The sequence below is a fragment of the Chelonoidis abingdonii genome, chromosome 11 (genome assembly GCF_003597395.2).
Source record: "Chelonoidis abingdonii isolate Lonesome George chromosome 11, CheloAbing_2.0, whole genome shotgun sequence".
NCBI classification, from domain to species: Eukaryota; Metazoa; Chordata; order Testudines; family Testudinidae; genus Chelonoidis; species Chelonoidis abingdonii.
The window spans coordinates 27,146,845-27,167,441 of record NC_133779.1 but is presented as its reverse complement, the minus strand read 5'-3'; the positions used below and the strand labels follow the sequence as shown (position 1 = coordinate 27,167,441).

Genomic DNA, 20,597 nt, shown 5'->3' with positions numbered 1-20,597 from the left:
TAAGCATGCGTGGCCGGTAGGAGTACTGCTGCAAAAAATCTCCGATCAAAGGCGCAGGGGTGCACCGACACCTAAAGTGGAGCACCCACAGGGACATCTCTCGAAGAAGAACTTCAACTTTACCATGAATTTGTTGAGCCTGCGCAGGTCCAGGATGGGTCATAGACCCCCCTTTGCCTTGGGGATTACGAAGTAACAGGAGTAAAATCCCCTGCCCCTCAAGTCCTTTGGGACCTCTTCTATCGCTCCGATGGTCAGGAGCACCTGTATTTCCTGTAAGAGGATTTGCTCATGAGAGGGGTCCCTGAAGAGGGATGGGGAGGGAGGGTGGAGAGGGGGGGTGAAACAAACTGAAGATGGTATCCAGTTTCCACCGTGTGTAGGACCCAACGATCTGAAGTTATGCGGGACTATGCAGGGAGGAAATAGGAGAGACAGTTGCAGAAAGGTGGGAAAGGATCCGGCAAGGAGACTGATGCGCCATCCTCGAGCGCACCTTCAAAAGTTTTGTTTGGACCCCGCTGATGGCTTTGGGTCTTTGATTCTGGCCTGCTTGAGGACCAGACTGTCTCCTGCTATTACTTTGGCCACACCTTCTGGTGAAGCCTTGCCGTGGCCAAGGGTTAGGGTAGGTGCGCTGAGGCTGAGGCCAGAAGGGTCTGCCTTGCATCACTGGGGTATGCATGCCCAGTGTGTGCATGATGGCCCGGTTGTCCTTCAGGCTCTGTAGCCTGGGGTCTGTTTTTTCAGAGAACAGCCCTTGGCCATCAAAGGGCAGGTCTTGGATAGTATGTTGCAACTCCCGTGGAAGGCCAGATACTTGCAGCCATGAGATGCGGTGCATGGCCATGCATGAGGCTAGAGTTCTAGCTGCTGAGTCCACTGCATCTAAAGACCTCGGCCTGCAGGGATGTCCTCGCCACTTTCTTCCCTTCCTTGAGCAAGGCCGCAAACTCTTGCCTGGACTCCTGGGGGACCAACTCTTTGAATTTTCCCATCGAGGTCCAGGTGTTATAGTTATAACAGCTCAGGAGAGCTTGCTGGTTAGCTATTCTGAGCTATAGACACCAGCTGAATAAATCTTCCGCCAAATAAATCCATGCGCCTAGCGTCCTTGGACTTAGGAGCAGGCACTTGCTGGCCATGTCACTCTCTCTCGTTCACCGACTGCACCATAAGGGAGCAAGGGTGAGAGTGAACATAGAGATATTCATAGCCCTTGGAGGGCACCATATATTTCCTCCCCACCCCTCTGGCTGTTGGAGGAATAGATGCTGGGGACTGCCAGATCGTATCGGCCTTAGCCTGGATGGTCCTAATGAAAGGCAGGATGATCACGTGTGGGTGCATCTGCCAGTAAAATGTCAACCACTGGATCTTCCACTTCCATCACCTCCTCCACCTGCAGGTTCATGTTTTGTGCCACCCTGTGCAGGAGATCTTGGTGAACCCGAAGATCTATAGGTGGTGACCCAGAAGAGGACATGCCTGCCACTGCTTCATCAAGTGAGGAGGAAGAGGAAACCCCGAGGACCAGTGGATCCTGGGGAAGTTCAGGTTGTGGAGAGTCCTGGTGTCCGAGGTCCACTAAGGTGATGGCCTGAGCTTGGTCTGATGGAATAACAGCCGCATACGAGTCTACCGGGGGAGGGCAGCTTACAGTGGCCTCAGGCATTCGATGGTCCGAATGAGCTGACTGAGAGGCGCCTGAGGGGGCGCCTTTAGCTTGGTGGTATGCCCAAGGCATCCAGAAGGACCATTGTGGTGGTCCCTGATCAGGGTCTTGACCTTCATATTGGCCTTGACTAGCACCCTTGGAGTCATGGCCCTCGGTGTGGTAGCCACTCCCCGCCTGTGGGGACGACGAATTCGGTCGTGAAGGCCAAGGAGGGGCCAAACGCCCATGCAACATTGCACCGTTCTGCTCTGTCAGTTCACGCCTTGGAGCTGGAGACTGGAGCCAGGATCTTCGGTGGTACCGCAATCGGGATTGGGACCGACGGTCATAACAGTACCGGGAGGCCGATCTAGATCTCGACGAGGATCTACGGTGTCAGGATCGGCTGCGAGACAACCGGCACCAGGACTGGTGCCTGGACCTGGATCGGTACCGAGCATACCGGGAGGGAGACCTGAGTGAAGTGGAGCAGCCCTGCCAGTACAATCGGCGCCGAGATGGAGATCGGTGCCAGGACTGCAAGCGGTGCTGGGTCCGGGACCATCGGCGGGATTGAGACCGTGACCTGGACCAGGACTGAGATCGGTGCCTGGCTGTCACACTCAGCGAGGAAGGTTGCGTCAAGGCAGGTTTGCCTATAGATTGGATAGCCCGTACCAGCGGTGCCGGGGCCTGAGGTGGTCTGAGCTCCATCAGCACGCTCAGGTCGCGAGCAGAGAAGAAGGTCTCCGGAGTGCACAGTAGGCCGAACTCAACCACGGTGTGCACCGGGGAGCTTGTGTGGACCGGACTCAACGGCCCTTGTGAAGCCGGAATCGATGGTGCTGAAGTTGGCAGTGCCGGAGCTGAAGTCTTAGTGGGATGGTCCGGTCTGGGCTGTTACTCCAATGGTGGCACAGGCAGTGTCAGAGCAGCAGGTAGTTTGTGCTGCTTCTTAAGCTGCAGAGACAGCGAACGATGCCGCGACTGTACTGGTTGGTGGAGACTGCCGGTGCCGAGATTCTTTGCCGGTGCCGGCTCGTTCTGGTGCTGGAGGAGCACTTCGGACTGATGGTGTCTGTTCTGTGAGCAGTACCGAAGGCACCGGGCTAAGTGCCACTTCCATTAGGAGCTGTTTCAAACGAAAGTCCCACTCCTTCATTGTTTGAGGCTTGAAAGCCTTACAGATGTGACACTTGTCTGGCTGATGGGATTCTCCCAGGCACTTCAAGCAGGAGCCATGGGGGTCTCCCGTTGGCATCGGCATGAGGCACGCCGAGCAAGGTTTGAAGCCCGGTGACCTGGGCATGGGCTCTGGTACCGGGGAGGAGAGAAGGGGATGAACCCTGCTCCCTCCAAGTACTATCTACAATATATGTACAACTTACTGTTAACTAAACTATAACTGCTAAAACTATTAACAACTACTATCTACAGAGCAACGAGTAACGCTAGGGAGGTGGAGATTAGCTATGCTGTACTCCACAGTTCCAACGACCGTCACAGGCGGTTAGAAGGAACTGAAGGGGCACTGGGTCGGCAGGGGCATATATCCAGCACCATGGCGGTGCCACTCCAGGGGGAGCCTCAGCCGACCCTCCAAGTGTTGCTAGGGTAAAAATCTTCCGACGAACGTGCACACGGCGCACACATACCTAATTGAAATCGATATGAGCAAGCAGTTGAAGAATATTCTCTCTGCACCCCCATGTACTCCCACCCTCTTCACTGTCTCTGGCTCCTTGGCAATGATTATCCTGGCCACTGAATACGCTGCTCCATATTAGTCCCTTCTCTGCCCCTGTATCACCTCCTGTCTCTGCCTCCTCAGCACACCCTGCTTTGCCTTCCTTCCCATAGAGAGGCAGGTGTCAGCACAGGACTCACATTGAGGAGCTGTGGGTGCAGGAGTGAGGATGCAGCAGCAGCACAGGGACTAGCATGGAGTCAGTGGGGACTTTTTTTGAAGAGGTGGATAAACTTGGGGGGCAATGGATGAGAAAGTTTTGGGAGACTGACAAAATCTACCCAGCATCCCTTTCTGCACAGATCTGACTCCCTCCTTTTCTCCCCACTCTTCCATGCATTGTTCTAATACCCTGACAACTCCAAAACCCCACATTCCTTGCAATTGTTCAGACTCCCCCCCACTGCTCTGATGCCACTTCATAGCCAACATTCTGTGCACTATGCCCATTGCAATCTGACATCCCCTGCTGCTCTGAGCCCACCTACTGCTCCGGACACTACACACCAGCGCCACTCTCCTTCTCACCACTTCATGCCCTGGTAAGCTTGGAGGGCCTATGAGAAAGGAGGAAAGAAGTTGGGGGAGGCGGTAGGGGTGGTTGAGAGGAGCGCATGAACCAGCTGGAGGCAGAAGATTGGAGATGCTGAGTCCCTGCCCCAAATCTGATCCTAGTGTTTGGGGAAGAGGCTCAGCACATCAATCTGCAGCACAGGTAGCTGAGAGATGTGAAGTGGCCCATTCATCCAAAGAAATGTTCTTGGAGACTAGCTGGAGCAGCCAGGAGGACATTAAGCTAGCAACACAAGAGGAGGATACTAAGAAGGCAACTGTGGTACAAACTCAAATGCAGTATGCTGGGAATAAATTGAACTGACGTGGCAAAGAATGAGAAGAGAAGAAATTTTTCAGTTGTTTTAATGCCAAAGCTAAGAGTCTGGGTACCAAGCAAGAGGAATTGGAAATTCTCATTGATAGAGAAGAAATTCGATACGACTGGTATTATTGAAACTTGGTGGGACAATTCACATGACTGGAATGTTAAAATCACTGCTTATAACCTGTTTTGGAAGATCTCAGTGGGCAGAAGATGCCATTACCTGTGTTAGAGGTATTGACAACTCAGACCCAAGGATCTTGTATGCCTATGGATCAAAGTGCAATTAGCAAAGCCCAGACCACTGAATCAGAGAACAGCTTGAGTTACTTCAGTCTGTAATGTGTGTTCAGAAAAATTGTGTTGTTATGAGAGACTTCAATCTGGGAGACATACACTGGAGGTTGCATTCAGCCAGCAGTAAAACATTGTTAGAGTTCTAAAAAATATAGATAATTTTCTAACACAAAAGGTATTGCACCCAACATGAAGGAATGCTATACTGGATACAGATTAATTAGTCACAGGGCTAGGAGCTGGTGATTGTCGAATGACCAGTGATTCAATACTGGTAAACAGAGGACAGGCCCAGTCAGTAATATACATACTTCAAAGGGCCTAATTCCCCAACACTGAGGAAAACGTCTGACCAAAATTGACTGTGAGGAAAAATGTAGACAGAACAATGAGGATTACAATGGTGAGTTCTCCAAGAAGTGTTAATTAGATGCCCCAAAGCCACAATTCCACACGAAAGAGGACAACTTTGACCAAAAGGCCCAGGGCTGCCCAGAGGATTCAGGGGACCTGGGGTCTTCGGTGGCAGGGGGACCCCCCTTCAGCGGTAATTAGTCGGCAGGGGGTCCTTCCGCTCCAGGACCCGCCGCCAAAGTGCCCCGAAGACCCGCAGCAGAGGCCCCCACCACCGAAATGTCGCTGAAGACCCAGCACTTTGGCGGCAGGTCCTGGGGTGCAAGGACCCACTGCCACGGGTCTTCGGGGCACTTCAGCGGCGGATTCTGGGGCAGAAGGACCCCCCACCGTCGGTCTTTGGGGCACTTCGGTGGCGGGTCCCAGAGTGAAAGGACCCCCCACCACGGGTCTTCGGGGCACTTCGGCGGCGGGTCCCGGGGCGGAAGGATCCCCCACCGCCGAATTGCAGCCAAAGAAGCTCCGGGGGCCTGGGCCCCTCGAGAGTTTTCCGGGGACCCCGGAGCGAGTGAAGGACCCCACTCTGGGAGCCCCAAAAAACTCTCGTGGGGGCCCCTGCGGGGCCTGGGGCAAATTGCCCCAGTTGCCCCCCCGGACAGCCCTGAAAAGGCCATCCATGGTTCAGTGGGGAAGTGAAGACAGCAATTAGAAACAGAAAAGCGTAATATAACAACTGGAAAAAAGGAGAATAGATAAATACAACAAAGAGTACAAAATTAATAAGGAAATGTAGCGAGGTGCCCTGGCTCCCTGCCGCGCCTGAGAGGGACGAGCCAGAACAGGTGCCGAGGTGGGTGGAGCCACCGCTGCCAGTCCCCGCCCCCTGGAAGTTAAGGGGCGGGACAGGAAGTATAAAGGCCCGGCTCCAGCGCTCAGTTAGGCGCAGGCCACCGGAGGGGACAGACGCTGGTGCTTGAGCTCCCGCCGGGCCCAGCCTGCCCCGAGCTCGGTATTCAGAAGAGCACTGGCCTAAGCTTCCTCGTGCCCGGTATCCAGAGGAGCTGCCCGAGCTCCCCTACGGCCGGTATCCAGAGGAGCTGCCCGAGCTCCCCTACGGCCGGTATCCAGAGGAGCTGCCCGAGCTCCCCTACGGCCGGTATCCAGAGGAGCTGCCCGAGCTCCCCTACGGCCGGTATCCAGAGGAGCTGCCCGAGCTCCCCTACGGCCGGTATCCTGAGGAGTCCATGGTCTGGAACCCATCAAACGAACCCGGCGAGAGACAGGTACCTAGAGAGGGGGAGACTGGAAGTGGCCTGGGAGTAGCCGACCGCAGTCTGGCTCCAGGGGACCCCGAACCCATGTCAGTGTGTTGTGGCCAGGATCCCCACTGATTGCAGCAAATCTTTGCCGCTGCCAGGGCCCTGGGCCGGGACGCAGTGGAGTGGGAGGGCCTGCGTCCCCCCTGCCACCCTTCCGAGGGTGGCAAACTCCCCCTCCCCCTGGCCTGAGGAGGCCTTCTGTACTGTTTAACTCGCTGTTCAGCCCCTGCCTGAGAGTCTGACCCTTACCGATGTTTGTTGCCCCGCCCTGCTTCAGGGCCTGGCTTACGGACTCTGTGTCCACCCAGCCCCTGTTGAAGGGCCAGGACTCTGACTTGCTTAGAGACTGTTTGTTTGCTCAGCCCCGCTGAAGGGTCTGAGCCCTGGACAGATTGCTGCTGTGTAGCGAGGCACCCTGGCTCCCTGCCGCGCCTGAGAGGGATGAGCCCCAGCACTGGACCCTTACAGGAAAGTAAAGACATCAGGATAAAATCCATGGCTGGCAGGGCTAAGGACAATCACTGGGGCCACTCGACAATCGAGGTGCTAAAGGAGCACTGCAGAAAGATAAGGCCATTGCGGAGACGCTAAATGAATTCTTTGTATGGGTCTTCACTGCTGAAGATGGTAAGGAGATTCCCACACCTAAGCCATTCTTATTAGGTGACATATCTGAGGAACTGTGGCAGATTGCGGTGTCAGTAGAGAAGGTTTTGGATCAAACCAGTAATAAGTTACCAGGTCCAGATGGTATTCACCCAAGAGTTCTGAAGGAACTCAAATGTGAAATTGCAGAACTCTAGTATTTAACCTATTCCTTAAATCAGCCTCTGTACCAGATGTCTGGAGGGTAGCTAATGTGACGCATTTTTTAAAAAGGCTCCAGGGGTGCTCCTGACAAATACAGGCTAGTAAACCTAACTTCAGTACCAGGCAAATTAGTTGAAACTACAGTAAAGAACAGAATTATCAGACACATAAAGTAACACAATTTGTTGAGCAAGAGTCAACATGGAACCAACAAGGAACCAATCCCTGTAACAAACCTCATTGCCTACTCTGTCCCCATATCCACTCTAGCTACACCATCAAAGGACCCAACCACATCAGCCACACCATCAAGGGCTCATTCACCTACACGTCTACTAATCTTATATAGGCCATCATATGCCAGCAATGCCCTTCTACCATGTACATTGGCCAAAACAGACAGTCCCTATGTAAAAGAATAAATCAACACAAATTGGACATCAGGAATGATAACAAAGAAAAGCCAGTAGGAGAACGCTTCAATCTCCCTGGACATTCTATAACAGATTTAAAAGTAGCTATACTTGAACAAAAAAACTTCAGAAACAGACTTCAAAGAGAAACTGAAGAACTACAATTCATTTGCAAATTTAACACCATTAATTTGGGCCTGAATAGGGACTGGGAATGGCAGGCTCATTACAAAAGCAGCTTTGCCTCTCTTGGAATTGACACCTCCTCATCTATTATTGAGAGTGGACTACATCCACCCTGATCGAATTGGCCTTGTAAAAACTGGTTCTCCACTTGTGAGGTAACTCCTTTCTCTTCATGTGTCATTATATAATGCCTGCATCTGTAATCTTCACTCTATGCATCTGAAGAAGTGAGGTTTTTTACCCACCAAAGCTTATGCCCAAATAAATCTGTTAGTCTTTAAGGTGCCACCGGACTCCTTGTTGTTTTGTGGATACAGACTAACACAGCTACCCCCAACACTTGACAACATGGCTTTTGTAAAGGAAATTGTGCCTCATCAATCTATGAGAATTATTTGAGGGAGTCAACAAGCATGTGGACAAGGGTGATCCAGTGCATAGAGTGCACTTCGACTTTCAGAAAGCCTTTGACAAGGTCCCTCCCCAAAGTTCTTAAACAGAGTAAGCCGTCATGGAGTAAGAAGGAAGGTTCTCTCATGGATCAATAACTGGTTAAAAGATAGGAAACAAAGGATAGGAATATATGGTTTTCAGAATGAAGAGGTAAATAGCAGTGTGCCCCAGGAATCTGTACTGGGACCAGAGTTCTTCAACATATTCATAATTGATCTGGAAAAGAGGGGTAAACAGGGAAGTGGCAAAATTTGCAGACAATACAAAATTACTCAAAATAGTTAAGCCCAAAGGTGACTGTGAAGCGTTACAAAGGGATCTCACAAAACTGGGTGATTGGGTAACAAAATGACAGATAAAATCAATGTTGATAAATGCAAAGTGATGCACACTGGAAAATCTAATCCGAACTATACATATAAAATTATGGGGTCTAAATTAGCTGTTACCAATCAAGAAAGAGATCTTGGTGTCATTGTGGATAGTTCTCTGAAAACATTCACTCAATATGCAGTGGCAGTCAAAAAATCTAACAGAATGTTAGGAACTACCAGGAAAGGGATAGATAAATAAGACAGAAAATATCACAATGCCACTATACAAATCCATGATCGGCCATCACCTTGAATGCTGTTCTGGTTGCCCATTTCAAAAAAGATATATTGGAATTGGAAAAGATACACAGAAGGGCAACAAAAACGATTAAAGGCTGGAACAACTTCCATATGAGGAGGGATTAAAATTACTGGAACTGTTCAGCTTGGAAATGAGACCACTAAGGAGGGATACAATAGGAGTCTAAAAAATCATGACTGGTTTAGTGAAAGTGGATAAGGAAGCTTTATTTACCCCTTCACATAACACAAGAACCTCCTGCTCTGAGTGTCCCTAAGCCTCCGACTGCCAGAAGCTGGGACTGAACAACAGGGGATGGATCACTCAATAAGGCACTGTTCTGTTCCTTCCCTTTGAAGCATCCGGCATTGGCCATAGTCAGAAGACGAGATCCAGGGCTAGATGGACTATTGGTCTGACCCAGTACTGCTGTTCTTATGTTAAGAAGAAATTTAAATATATTAGGTAAAAAATCACTCCAAGTAATGGTATAGGCCCATTACTAGATGGACACGGTAAACATGTTAATGATACACAAAGGCAGAAGGATTCAGTACGGAAGCTTGCTGTGAATGGGCATGCAGCAGATGGATAGTAAGGAGAGCGAGATTGAGCTACTGAGAATTGGTGGGGGGATAGATGAGAGAGGGGCAGCTGGCAACAGGCTGGCAAAGGGTGTCCCAGCACTTCCTACTGGCATTACTACAACAGTTCCTTGGCAGCTGGTGCCCAGTGCCCTGGCTCCTCCCATCTCTCACCCTACTCTGACAGCTGGCACATATGTTCCTGCCCCTCTCTGGGCCAAGTGTCCCCACCAGGACCCACAGTGGCTGGAAGGCAGGCACAGGACTGGTGTTCCTACCTGCTCCTCGTGGCTGATCTGATCTCATAGGATGTTCCAGCCCCTCCTCCCAATCCCACTGTCATTTCCATGAGATATTGTGGGGGAAAACACTGGAAGGGACATACATACATACATACTCCCCTCCCCCAAAATATTTCCCTTGAGGGAGCACTAATCTCCTACACCCATTGTTCTGCTGCTCCGGTTCAATAAGTTTTTCTATTCTGTATTTGGAAAGAGGCAGGATGATGTACTCATATCACATAGGGATGATGAAGTGCTTTCAACCTGATTAGTAAATTAGGAGGATGTTAATATCTACCAGAGATAAATATTTTTAAATTAGCAAGCTCAGTTAACTTGAACCCAAGAGTGCTTAAAGAGCTGGCTGAGGATATTTCTGGCCTGCTGATGTTAATGATGGAAGAGTGCTAATGCTATGCCAATATTCAAAAAAGGCAAGTGGGATGACCTGGGTAACTACAGACCAGTTAGCCTTACATGAAGGCAAAATAATGGAAAAACTGATACAGGATTCAATCAACAAAGAATCCAAGAATAGGAATACAATTAATTCCAGTCAACATAGTTTTATGGAAAATACATCTTGTCAAACAAAAGTGATTTCATTCTTTGAAGTGATTACAAGGTTGGTTCATAAAAATAACTGCATAGATATAATATACTTAAACTTTGGTAAGACATTTGAGTTAGTATCACATGATATTCTAATTAAAAATTAGCACTATACAATCCTAACAGAGCACATGTTCAGTTGATTAAAAACTGGTTAATGGACAGATCTCAAAAAGTAATTGTCAGTGGGGATTCACTGAATGGGGATGTTTCTAGTGGGGTTCCACAGGGTTTGGTACTTGGCTCAATACCATTCAACATTAACTAAAGCTCCTGGAAAACAGCTGGGAGGAAATCTCTGTGTGTGCCACACTCACAGCCTGGCCCTTTAGGTAATGGCTTAGTGACCCCCCACTCCAGCTCTCTAGTCCTCCAAGGAGCCCTCAAGCAGCAATAAGGAGGTCATGTCCTGGCCTCCCTGATATATCTATAATAAAAACAGCAAACAAAACCCAACACACGCTTGTGAATGAAAATCCCATCCAGGCTTCTCCCTCCAGCACTAAGGAGCAAAATGGGGCCCATACACATTTGTTTTCCCCATGCATGTCACCTTTAAAATTACCCCCATCTCTCATCAGGTCTCCTTGCCCCACCCACCCTGCTCCTCACCAGATGATAATGGCCACCAGCCTCATGATGGCTTCGTTGAGGCAGCTGAAGAACTCCTGCAGGGCCCGTCCCTTCTGCTTCATGCTGCCAATCACCAGGCCAAAACACACGGAGAACACCACCAGGCCCAGCGCATTCACTCCATTGGCTGAGCCGGGGATGGGGATGGTTTCCTCAAAGCTCAGCACTTCCTGCAGGCTCCTAAGGGTGCGTGTGACGTTCTCCAGGGTGCCGGTGACATTCTCGGGCATGGAAGCCTGTGAGTTGGCAGTGCTCCCTGCTGTGACATTGCTGCTGTGGAGGATGGTTCTGGTGAAGATCCTGGTGCTGTACTGCGTCTTGTACTGAAATGATACACTATTATCAGCTGTGCCCACAAGCCTCTGTACGATAACCCTGCACTTCTCTACAGCTGCTGAGCAGCATAAAAGGCCTGAGCCTGAACTCCCAGTGACTTGGCTGACAACTGTTTGGGCCTGTCTAATTACCTAGCTCAATGCAAGGATTCATAGACGTTTAGGTCATAGAGTGTAAGGCTATAAGGGACCATTAGATCATCAGGCCGGACCTCCTGTATAGCACAGGTCCCTTACATTCCACTCAGTTTCCCCTGTTGAGCCCAATAACTTGGGTTTAGCCAATGCAGAATTTCCAGAAAGATTCTGGTCTGGATCTGAAGACATCAGGAGATGAGAATCCACCTTTTCCCTGGATAGCTGATCGAACTCTTTAAGTCTCTCACTGTCAGGCATTTTCTCCAAGCCTCAAATGATTTGTGAGGATTTTTTCTGCACCCTCTCAATTTTTAAAACATCCTTTTAAAAATGTGGATCCCAGACCTGGACACAGCATTCCAGGGCCAGTCTCACCACTAATGTTTACACAGGTAGAAACATCTCCCAATTCCTATTCACTGCACCCCTCTTTATCCATCCAAGGGTCGCATTAGCTCTTCCTGCCACAGCATTGCACTGGGAGCTTGTGTTCCATGGCTTGTCCACTATGACCCCTAGACCCTTTCCAGAGTCACTGGATACAAGACCCGGCTCCCCATTCTGTAGGCATGGCCTGCAGTCCTTGTTCCTAGATGTCTGACTTTGCATACTGTTTGAATGGGACCAGCTTACCAAATGACCCAGATGCTCTGCTACCTGCACTCAGGGAAAGAAGGTTCTTTTACAGCTCAGCAGGGGATGGTGCAATGGCTAGGACTGTGAGTGGGGAATCTCATTTGGTTTCATTTTACATCCAACTGACACAGTTGGGCCAGATATTTGGACTCCTGTTATGGGCCTTTTATACTGCTCCTGAATGCACAGGTACTATAAAGCCCTGAGGGACCTCCCCTTGTTCACAGACAGCACAGGGCTGGCATATAAGGCCCCACACTGCCCCCTGGCAGGTCCCTGAGAGGAGCAAGCCAAGAGCAGGAAGGGTAGTGGCCAGATCAGTCTGTGCTTCAGCAATTCCGGCTGCTGACCAGTCTATAGACGACTGGGCAAGGATGCCTGGGAGCTGCTCTAATTTATACTGGGGGCTGCAGTAGTTGTTGGAGCAGTGCACTCTGAGAGGTGCAAAGGTGGCCTAAACCCATCCCTGGGGCTGCATCTCCAGAAAGGAGCAGTTCAGAGTGCAGACTGTTCTGCACAGGCATAAAGGACAATCAGAGTGGTGGGCAGAAAGAAGCAGGCATGGGGAACCGGTGTCCGTACCTGTTTGAAGCAGGCTTCTACTAGGTTCGGTGGGAACATGTTCCTGCAGCAAATAAAAAAAGGAGGTTATGCTGCCATCTGGCTGAAAGCCAGGTGAGCAGGCCCATTGCCTTATACTCATGGTTAAGCACTGTCTCGAGTTGGGATAGTCAAGGTTGGTAAGAGCTCAATGCCAATAGCACTGAGTCTTCTTTCAGGTTATTCTGTGCCCTTCCAGATGCTGCCAAGCAAGAAAGCGCTCTAGTCCCCAAAATAAAACGATGTAAAACTTTAGAGCCTACAAGTCCACTCAGTCCTACTTCTTGAAACATTTAAACATGGCTGTGCTCCCAAGTGGCAGCACGTGGCCCTGGGACGCTGGTCTGTGTGAGTTAGGTTTTATGCAGCTATGTATAGGGTCCTAGGATCATCAAAGTTAGAGAAGGAAAAGACCAAACCATCCTCTCCATCTCCATTCTCTGGCATAGTCCAATTTTAAGTGTCCCAAGCTGTGCAGCTTCCACTGCTTCCTGCAAGATGAGTTCCCCTGCTTGATACATCTCACTGTCCCACCCCCAATATTCAGCCCAAATGGTGCCTTTCTCTATCTCATCAATCACTTACAAGCTCCTGGCTTCTCAGTGGCTCCCACTCTCCGCTGGCAGGCAGACAGAGCTACAGGCAGTTCAGGGAGTCTCATCAATTTTGTTTAGAAAAAGTTGACACAGAATGTCATTTCAATTTTTTTAAACGAAAATTCTGGACTCCTCCTGCTCCATGGAAAATGTCAGAATTGTGAGCTTTCATTCCAAAGTGGAACAATTTTTTTAAAAAAATTGAATTTCCTGTGGAATTGGAATTTGGGGGTTCCAACCAGCCCACTTGAACTCCCTCCATTTCATCACTGCCTTTCTGATAGCAGGATGCACCGAACTGAAGGCAACATTCCAGGTGCATCACACTGGAGCCATCGAGAAAGGCACTACAATTTCCATGCACAGAGACATGATGCCATTATATCATACAGCATCAAACTGCACTCGGCTTTTTGTAGCCATGTCTTAGTGCAAATTCATGTCTAATTAACTGTCGGCTCTAAGCCTATTAGCTAGTTTCTTGTGTGTCTGTGCCTTGTATAACCATTTACACCAGGGCAAAGTGAGTGTGAAGTGGGTGTAAATTGCTACCACCTCAGAATAGTAGGACTTTACTGCTGCTACAAATTGTTCTGCTTAGCTTCTGAGACTAGGGCAGGAAGCAATGGGTTTAAACTGCAGCAAGGGCGGTTTAGGTTGGACATTAGGAAAATCTTCCTGTCAGGGTGGTTAAGCACTGGAATAAATTGCCTAAAGAGGTTGTGGAATCTCCATCATTGGACATTTTTAAGAGCAAGTTGGACAAACCTGTCAGGGATGGTCTAGATCAGTGGTTCTCAAAACTTTTGTACTGGTGACCCCTTTCACATAGCAAGCCTCTGAGTGCGACCTCCCCCTTATAAATTAAAAACATTTTTTAATATATTTAACACCATTATAAATGCTGGATGCAAAGCTGGGCTTGAGGTGCAGGCTGACAGCTCACGACCCCCATGTAATAACCTCGCGTCCCCCTGAGGGGTGCCAACCCACAGTTTGAGAACCCCTGGTCCAGATAATACTCAGTCCTGCCAAGAGTGCAGGGGACTGGACTAGAAGACCTCTTGGTGTCCTTTCCAGTCCTACGTTTCTACCTTGCATTGGTGTAAAGACTGCACAAGGTACAGGGCAGAGGAGAGTAAGGCCCTAGTTTTTCTCAGCAGCTCCTGCTTCCCAAGTGTCCCTGTGTCTGTGGCAGAAAAGGGGCTGCCTCAGTTTATTTTTCCCCAGGCGTATTTCAGAGAGATCTAGTTGCTGACTCTATTTTCAATCCCCCCTTTGCATTGTTTCTCTCACCTCTACTATTTGCAGCTCCTCCTGGTGAGGATTTCATAGCTTCAGGGTATTTTGTGAGAAGCTCTTTATTCTCTTCCCAAGCAAGATTAAAGAGATTCAATACGACTGGACGAGGAGAACGAGGGACATATCTGTATTATTTTTATGAATACAATATGCACCTCAGTTTACCTGCTTGATATTATTCTATCTGCATACACAGCATTAAATCAAAGGCTGTTGCAAGGGTAGGTTCCTGGGTTAGTGTTTCTGTGGTGTGGTATGTGGTTGCTAGTGAGTATTTGCTTCAGGTTGGGGGGCTGCCTGTAAGCAAGGACAGGTCTGTCTCCCAAGACCTGTGAGGAACCTATCCTTGCAACAAAGCCCAGTGCCAACTCTGTCCGCATATCTATTCAAATGACATCATCATAGGAGCTAATCACATCAGCCATGCCATCAGGGGCTCGTTCCCCTGCACGTCTGCCAAGTACGTTGGCCAAACTGGACAGTCTCTACAGAAAAGAATAAACAGACACAAATCTGACAACAGGAATCATAATATTTAAAAACCAGTAGGAGAACACTTCAACCTCTCTGGCCACTCAGTAACAGACATAAAGCTGGCAATTTTGCAACAGAAAAGCTTCAAAAACAGACTCCAATGAGAAACTGCTGAACTTGAATTAATATGCAAATTAGACACTATCAACTTAGGCATGAATAGAGACTGAGAATGGCTGAGCCATTACACACATTGACTATTTTCCCATTTTAAGTATTCTCACATCTCTTGTCAAACTGTCTGTAATGCGCCATCTTGATTATCACTACAAAAGTTTTTTTCTCTTAATTAATTAGCCTCTTAGAGTTGGAAGAACAACTCCTACCTTTTCATGTTCTCTGTATTGTATATATATGTATATGTTCCATTCTATGCATCCGATGAAGTGGGTTGTAGCCCATGAAAGCTTATGCTCAAATAAATTTGCTAGTCTCTAAGGTGCCATAAGTACTCCTGTTCTTTTTGCGGATACAGGCTAACATGGCTGCTACTCTGAAACCTAGGAAAAGACAGGTAATATAACGGGGGATTCAATTATTAGAAATATAAGCAGTTGGGTTTGTGATGACCAGGAGAACCGCCTGGTGAATTGCCTCAAGGGTGTGAAAGCTGCAGATCTCTCGACACCTAGACAGACTTATGTGCAGTGCTGGGGAGATGCCAGTGGTCGCTGTACATGTAGGTACCATTGACATAGGGAAAGGCAGGAGAGAGGTCCTGGAGGCCAAATTTAAGCTGCTAGGTAAGAGACTGAAGTCCAGGACCTCCATGGGAGCATTCTCTGAAATGCTTCCAGTTCCACATACAGGGCCAGCTAGATGGACAGAATTTCAGGATCTCAATGTGTGGATCAGATGATGGTGTTGAAAGAATGGATTTAGTTTTATTAGGAACTGGGGGGAAAGGCGGAGCCTATTTGGGAAAGGTGGAGCCTATTCAGGGAAGATGGGTTCCACCTAAACAAAAATGGAACCAGATTACTGGTATGTCAAATTAAAAAGGTCATAAAGTTTCTAAACTAAAGACTGGGGAAAGCTGACAGGTGAGGCGGCCACAATTCAGACAGGCACATCCCTTAGGGAAGGATTTATTAAAGGGGATACTTCATAACCTAGTAAAGAGGAGAGGATAGAAGCTGATAAAGTTAGGTAGGAACCAAAGAGAAACAGTCAAATGAAATAGAAGGTATCAAAGGGGTAGCTATGTTAGTCTGGATCTGTAAAAAGCGACAAAGAGTCCTGCGGCACCTTGTAGACTAACAGATGTTAGTATAAGCTTTCTTGCATCACATGAAGGCAGACAACTAAATATTGTCAGATTTTATAAGGGCTTGCATACAAATGCAAAAGTCTAAATAGTAAGATGGGTGAACTAGAGTTCCTGGTATTAAAAGAGGATATTGACATGATAGGTATCACAGAAACTTGGTGGAATGATAATCAATGGGACATGTTAATACCAGGGTACAAAATATATAGGAGTGATGGAGTAGGTTCCACTGGTAGGGGAGTGGCACCATATGTGAAAGAAAGCATGGAGTCAAATATAATAAAAATCTTAAATGACTCCAACTGTACCATAGAATCTCTATGGATAGAAATTCTGTGCTTCAATAGCAAGAGTATAGCAGTAGGAATATACTATCAACCACCTGACCAGGATGGTGACAGTGACTGTGAACACTTAGGGGGCTTAGAGAGGCTACAAAAACAGAAAACACAATAATAATGGGGAATATCAACTATGCCCATATTGACTGGGAACATGTCACCTCAGGCTGGGATGCAGAAATAACATTTCTAGACATCATTAATGACTGCTTCTTGGAGAGGCTTGTTGTGGAACCCACAGGGGGAGAAGCAATTCTTGATTTAGTCCTAAGTGGAGCACAGGATCTGGTCCAAAAGGTGATTATTACTGAACCACTCAGTAATAGCGATCAAAATGTAATCGAATTTAACATCTTAGTAGGGGGGAAAACACCAAAGAAACATACCACAGTAGCATTTAACCTCAAAAAGGGGAACTACATAAAATTGAGGAGGCTAGTTAAATGGAAATTAAAAGGAACAGTCACAACAGTGAAATACCTGCAAGCTGCATGGAAACTTTTTAAAAATACCATAATAGAGGCTCAAACTAAATGTATACCCTCAAATTAAAAAAAAAAAAAAAGTAAGAAGACCAAAAAAATGCCAACACAGACAAACAACAGAGCAAAAGAAGTGGTTAGAGACAAACAGACATCTTTTAAAATAAATGGTGAGTTTTTCCCAGTGGAGAGTCTGTATTGGAACTAATGCTGCTCAACATATTCAAAAATGGTCTGAAAAAAGGGGTAAACAGTAAGGTGGCAAAGTTTGCCAATAATACAAAATTATAATACAAAACTGACTGCAAACCATTACAAAGGGATCTCACTAAACTGGTGACTGTGCAACAAAATGGCAGCTGAAATTCAATGTGGATAAATGCAAAGTGATGCACATTGGAAAACATAATCCCAACTATACATATAAAATAAAGCAGTCAAGTGATTAAAAAAATGAATCATGATTAATTGTGTGGATTAATCACACTGTTAATAATAGAATACCATTTATTTAAATACTTTTGAATGTTTTCTACATTTTCAAATATATTGATTTCAATTACAACACAGAATACAAAGTGTACAGTGCTCCCTTTATATTTATTTTTTATTACAAATATTTTGCTGTAAAAAACAAAAGAAATAGTATTTTTCCAATCACGCTCATACTGTACTGTGGTGCAATCTATTACATCATGAAAGTGATATTACAAAGGTAGAATTATGTACAAAAAATAACTGCATTCAAAATAAAAGAATGCAAAACTTTAGCGCAACAAGTCCCTCAGTCTTACTCTTGTTCAGCCAGTCACTCAGACAAACAAATTTGTTTACATTTTCAGGAGATAATGCTGCCTGCTTCTTGTTTACAATGTTACCCCAATGAGATCAGGCCTTCTCATGACACTGTTGTAGACAGCGTTGCAAGATATTTACGTGCCAGATGACTAAAGATTCATATGTCCCTTGATGCTTCAACTACCATTCCAGAGGACATGTATCCATGCTGATGATGGTTCTGCTCAATAACATCCAAGCAGAGCAGACCGACACATGTTCACTTTCATCTCTGACTCAGATGCCACCTCAGAAAGTTTGATTTCTTTTTTGGTGGTTCATGTTTTGTAGTTTCTGCATCAGAGTGTTGCTCTTTTAAGACTTGAAAACATGCTCCACACCTCGTCCCTCTCAGATTTTGGACGGCACTTCAGATTCTAAACCTGGGTCAAGTGCTGTAGCTATTTTTAGAAATCTCACATTGGTACCTTTCTTTGCGTTGGTGTCAAATCTGCAGTGAAAGTGTTTTTTTAAAATGAACAACGTGCTGGGTCATCATCCAAGACTGCATAATATTAGATGTATGGCAGAACGCGGGTAAAACAGAGCAGGAGACATACTATTCTCCCCAAGGTGTTCAGTCAAAATTTAATTAATGTATATTTTTTAACAAGCATCATCAGCACGGAAACGTGTCCTCTGTCATGGTAGCTGAGGCATGAAGGGGCACATGAATGTTAGCATATCTAGCACGTAATACCTTGCAATGCGGCTACAAAAGTGCAACGCTAAGGCCTGTTTCTCATTTTCAGTAACATTGTAAATAACAAGCTGGCAGCATTATCTCCCATAAATGTAAACAAATTTGTTTGATTTAGTGATTGGCTGAACAAGAAGTAGGACTGAGTGGACTTGTTGGGGATTGGTCCTGCTTTGAGCAGGGGGTTGGACTAGATGACCTCCTGAGGTCCCTTCCAGCCCTAATATTCTATGATTCTGATTCTATGACTTGTAGGCTCTAAAGTTTTATATTATTTTGTTTTTGAGTGCAGTTATGTAACAAAAATAATCTACATTTGTAAGCTGCACTTTCACAATAAACAGATTACACTATGGTACTTATATGAGGTGAATTGAAAAATACTATTTCTTTTGTTTATCATTTTTACTGAGCAAATATTTGTAATAAAAATTATAATATAATGTGAACACTGTACACTTTGCATTCTGTATTATAATTTAAATCAAGATATTTGAAAATGTAGAAAAACATCCAAAAATAGTTAATAAATTTCAATTGGTATTGTATTGTTTAACAGTGCAATAAAAACTGCAATTAATCATGATTAATTTTTTAAATCACAAATAATTTTTTTGAGTTAATCACGTGAGTTAACTGCGATTAATCGACAGCCCTATTATAAAATGATGGGGTCTAAATGAACTATTACCACACAAGAAAGAGATCTTGGAATCACTGTGGATAGTTCTCTGAAAATATCTGCTCAGTGTGCAATGGCAGTCAAAATATCTAATAGAATGTTAGGAACCATTATATACAAAATTACAGGGTCTAAATTAGCTGTTACCTCTCAAGAAAGAGATCTTGGAGTCACTGTGGATAGTTCTCTGAACACATCTGCTCAAGGTACATAATATTAGGAACCATTAAGAAAGAAAGAGGATAAGACAGAAAATATCACAATGCCACTATATAAATCCATGGTATTTGAATAGTGCATGCAGTCTTGGTGGCCCCACCTCAAAAAAGATCTATTAGAATTGGAAAAAGTTCAGAGAAGAGCAACTAAAATGATTGGGGGAATGGAATGGCTTAAACAGATTTAAAAGACTTGAATTGTTCAGCTTAGAAAAGAAACAACTAACGGGGGATATGATAGAGGTCTATAAAATAACACAACAGACAATCTGTGGGACTCATTGTTGGGGATGTTGTGAAGGTTAAATGTATAACTTGATTCAAAAAGGAATTCATAAGATAGGTCCATTAATGGCTGTTAGTTAAGATGGCCAAGAATGCAACCCCATGCTCTGGGTGCCCCCGTATATGACCCCAGAAGCTGGGACTGGACAACAGGGGTGGATCACTTGATAAATTGCCCTGTTCTGTTCATTCCCTCTGCAGCTTCTGGCACCAGCCACTGCTGGAAGACAGAAGTCTGGGCTAGATGGACCATTGGTCTGACTCAGTGTGGCCGTTCTTATGTTCTTACTGTATGTGAGCTGTAGCCTATAGGTATAGGTATTGCTAAGGCTATGTCTACACTGCACAGCTTTTAGTGACATGGCTGTGCTGCTAAAAGGCGTGCTGTGTAGCCGCTGTTCTCTCCTGCCAACAAAAAACTTCCTCCCCCAAGGAGCAGTTAACCAAACTTTTGTCTTTCAGGAGGGTGCTTTTTAACACCTGTGGACGACAAGAGTTTGTCTTTCACTTGCCAGTGTAGACAAAGTTTAGGTAAGGCATGGGCATAAATTAAGGCAGTAATCAATGCCCCTACAAGCCTCAAGGCCTACAAGACAATAGTTTAGCTAAACTAATCAAGAGATAAGGCCCCAAAAGCCTTAACATAAACAGCTGACCAGCAGTAACCCTAGATCATGAGATATCACACCACAGAATGCTGTAATGACCCAACTGCTGATAGATGACCACATGATGCCTGTTGATATCAGTTTTAGATATTTTTAAGTTAGGAACATCAGCAGATGTCTGACCACTGGAAG

The 20,597-nt window shown here is 46.4% G+C and overlaps 1 protein-coding gene and 1 long non-coding RNA gene across 3 annotated transcripts in view; both read right to left on the bottom strand.

Moving 5' to 3' along the window:
* Positions 1-20,597, bottom strand: part of LOC142047451 (uncharacterized) — a 390,762-nt gene that overhangs the window by 44,622 nt on the left and 325,543 nt on the right. The gene's annotated exons all lie outside the window — the stretch shown is intronic.
* Positions 1-20,597, bottom strand: part of LOC116822589 (excitatory amino acid transporter 1-like) — a 138,467-nt gene that overhangs the window by 37,809 nt on the left and 80,061 nt on the right. For both annotated transcript variants that reach the window (XM_032776573.2, XM_032776576.2), the window contains 2 exons: positions 12,533-12,575; positions 10,821-11,164 (listed from right to left, as the gene is read on the bottom strand). In XM_032776573.2, coding sequence (XP_032632464.1) covers positions 10,821-11,164; positions 12,533-12,575 — 387 coding nt within the window. The remainder of the gene's footprint in view (positions 1-10,820; positions 11,165-12,532; positions 12,576-20,597) is intronic.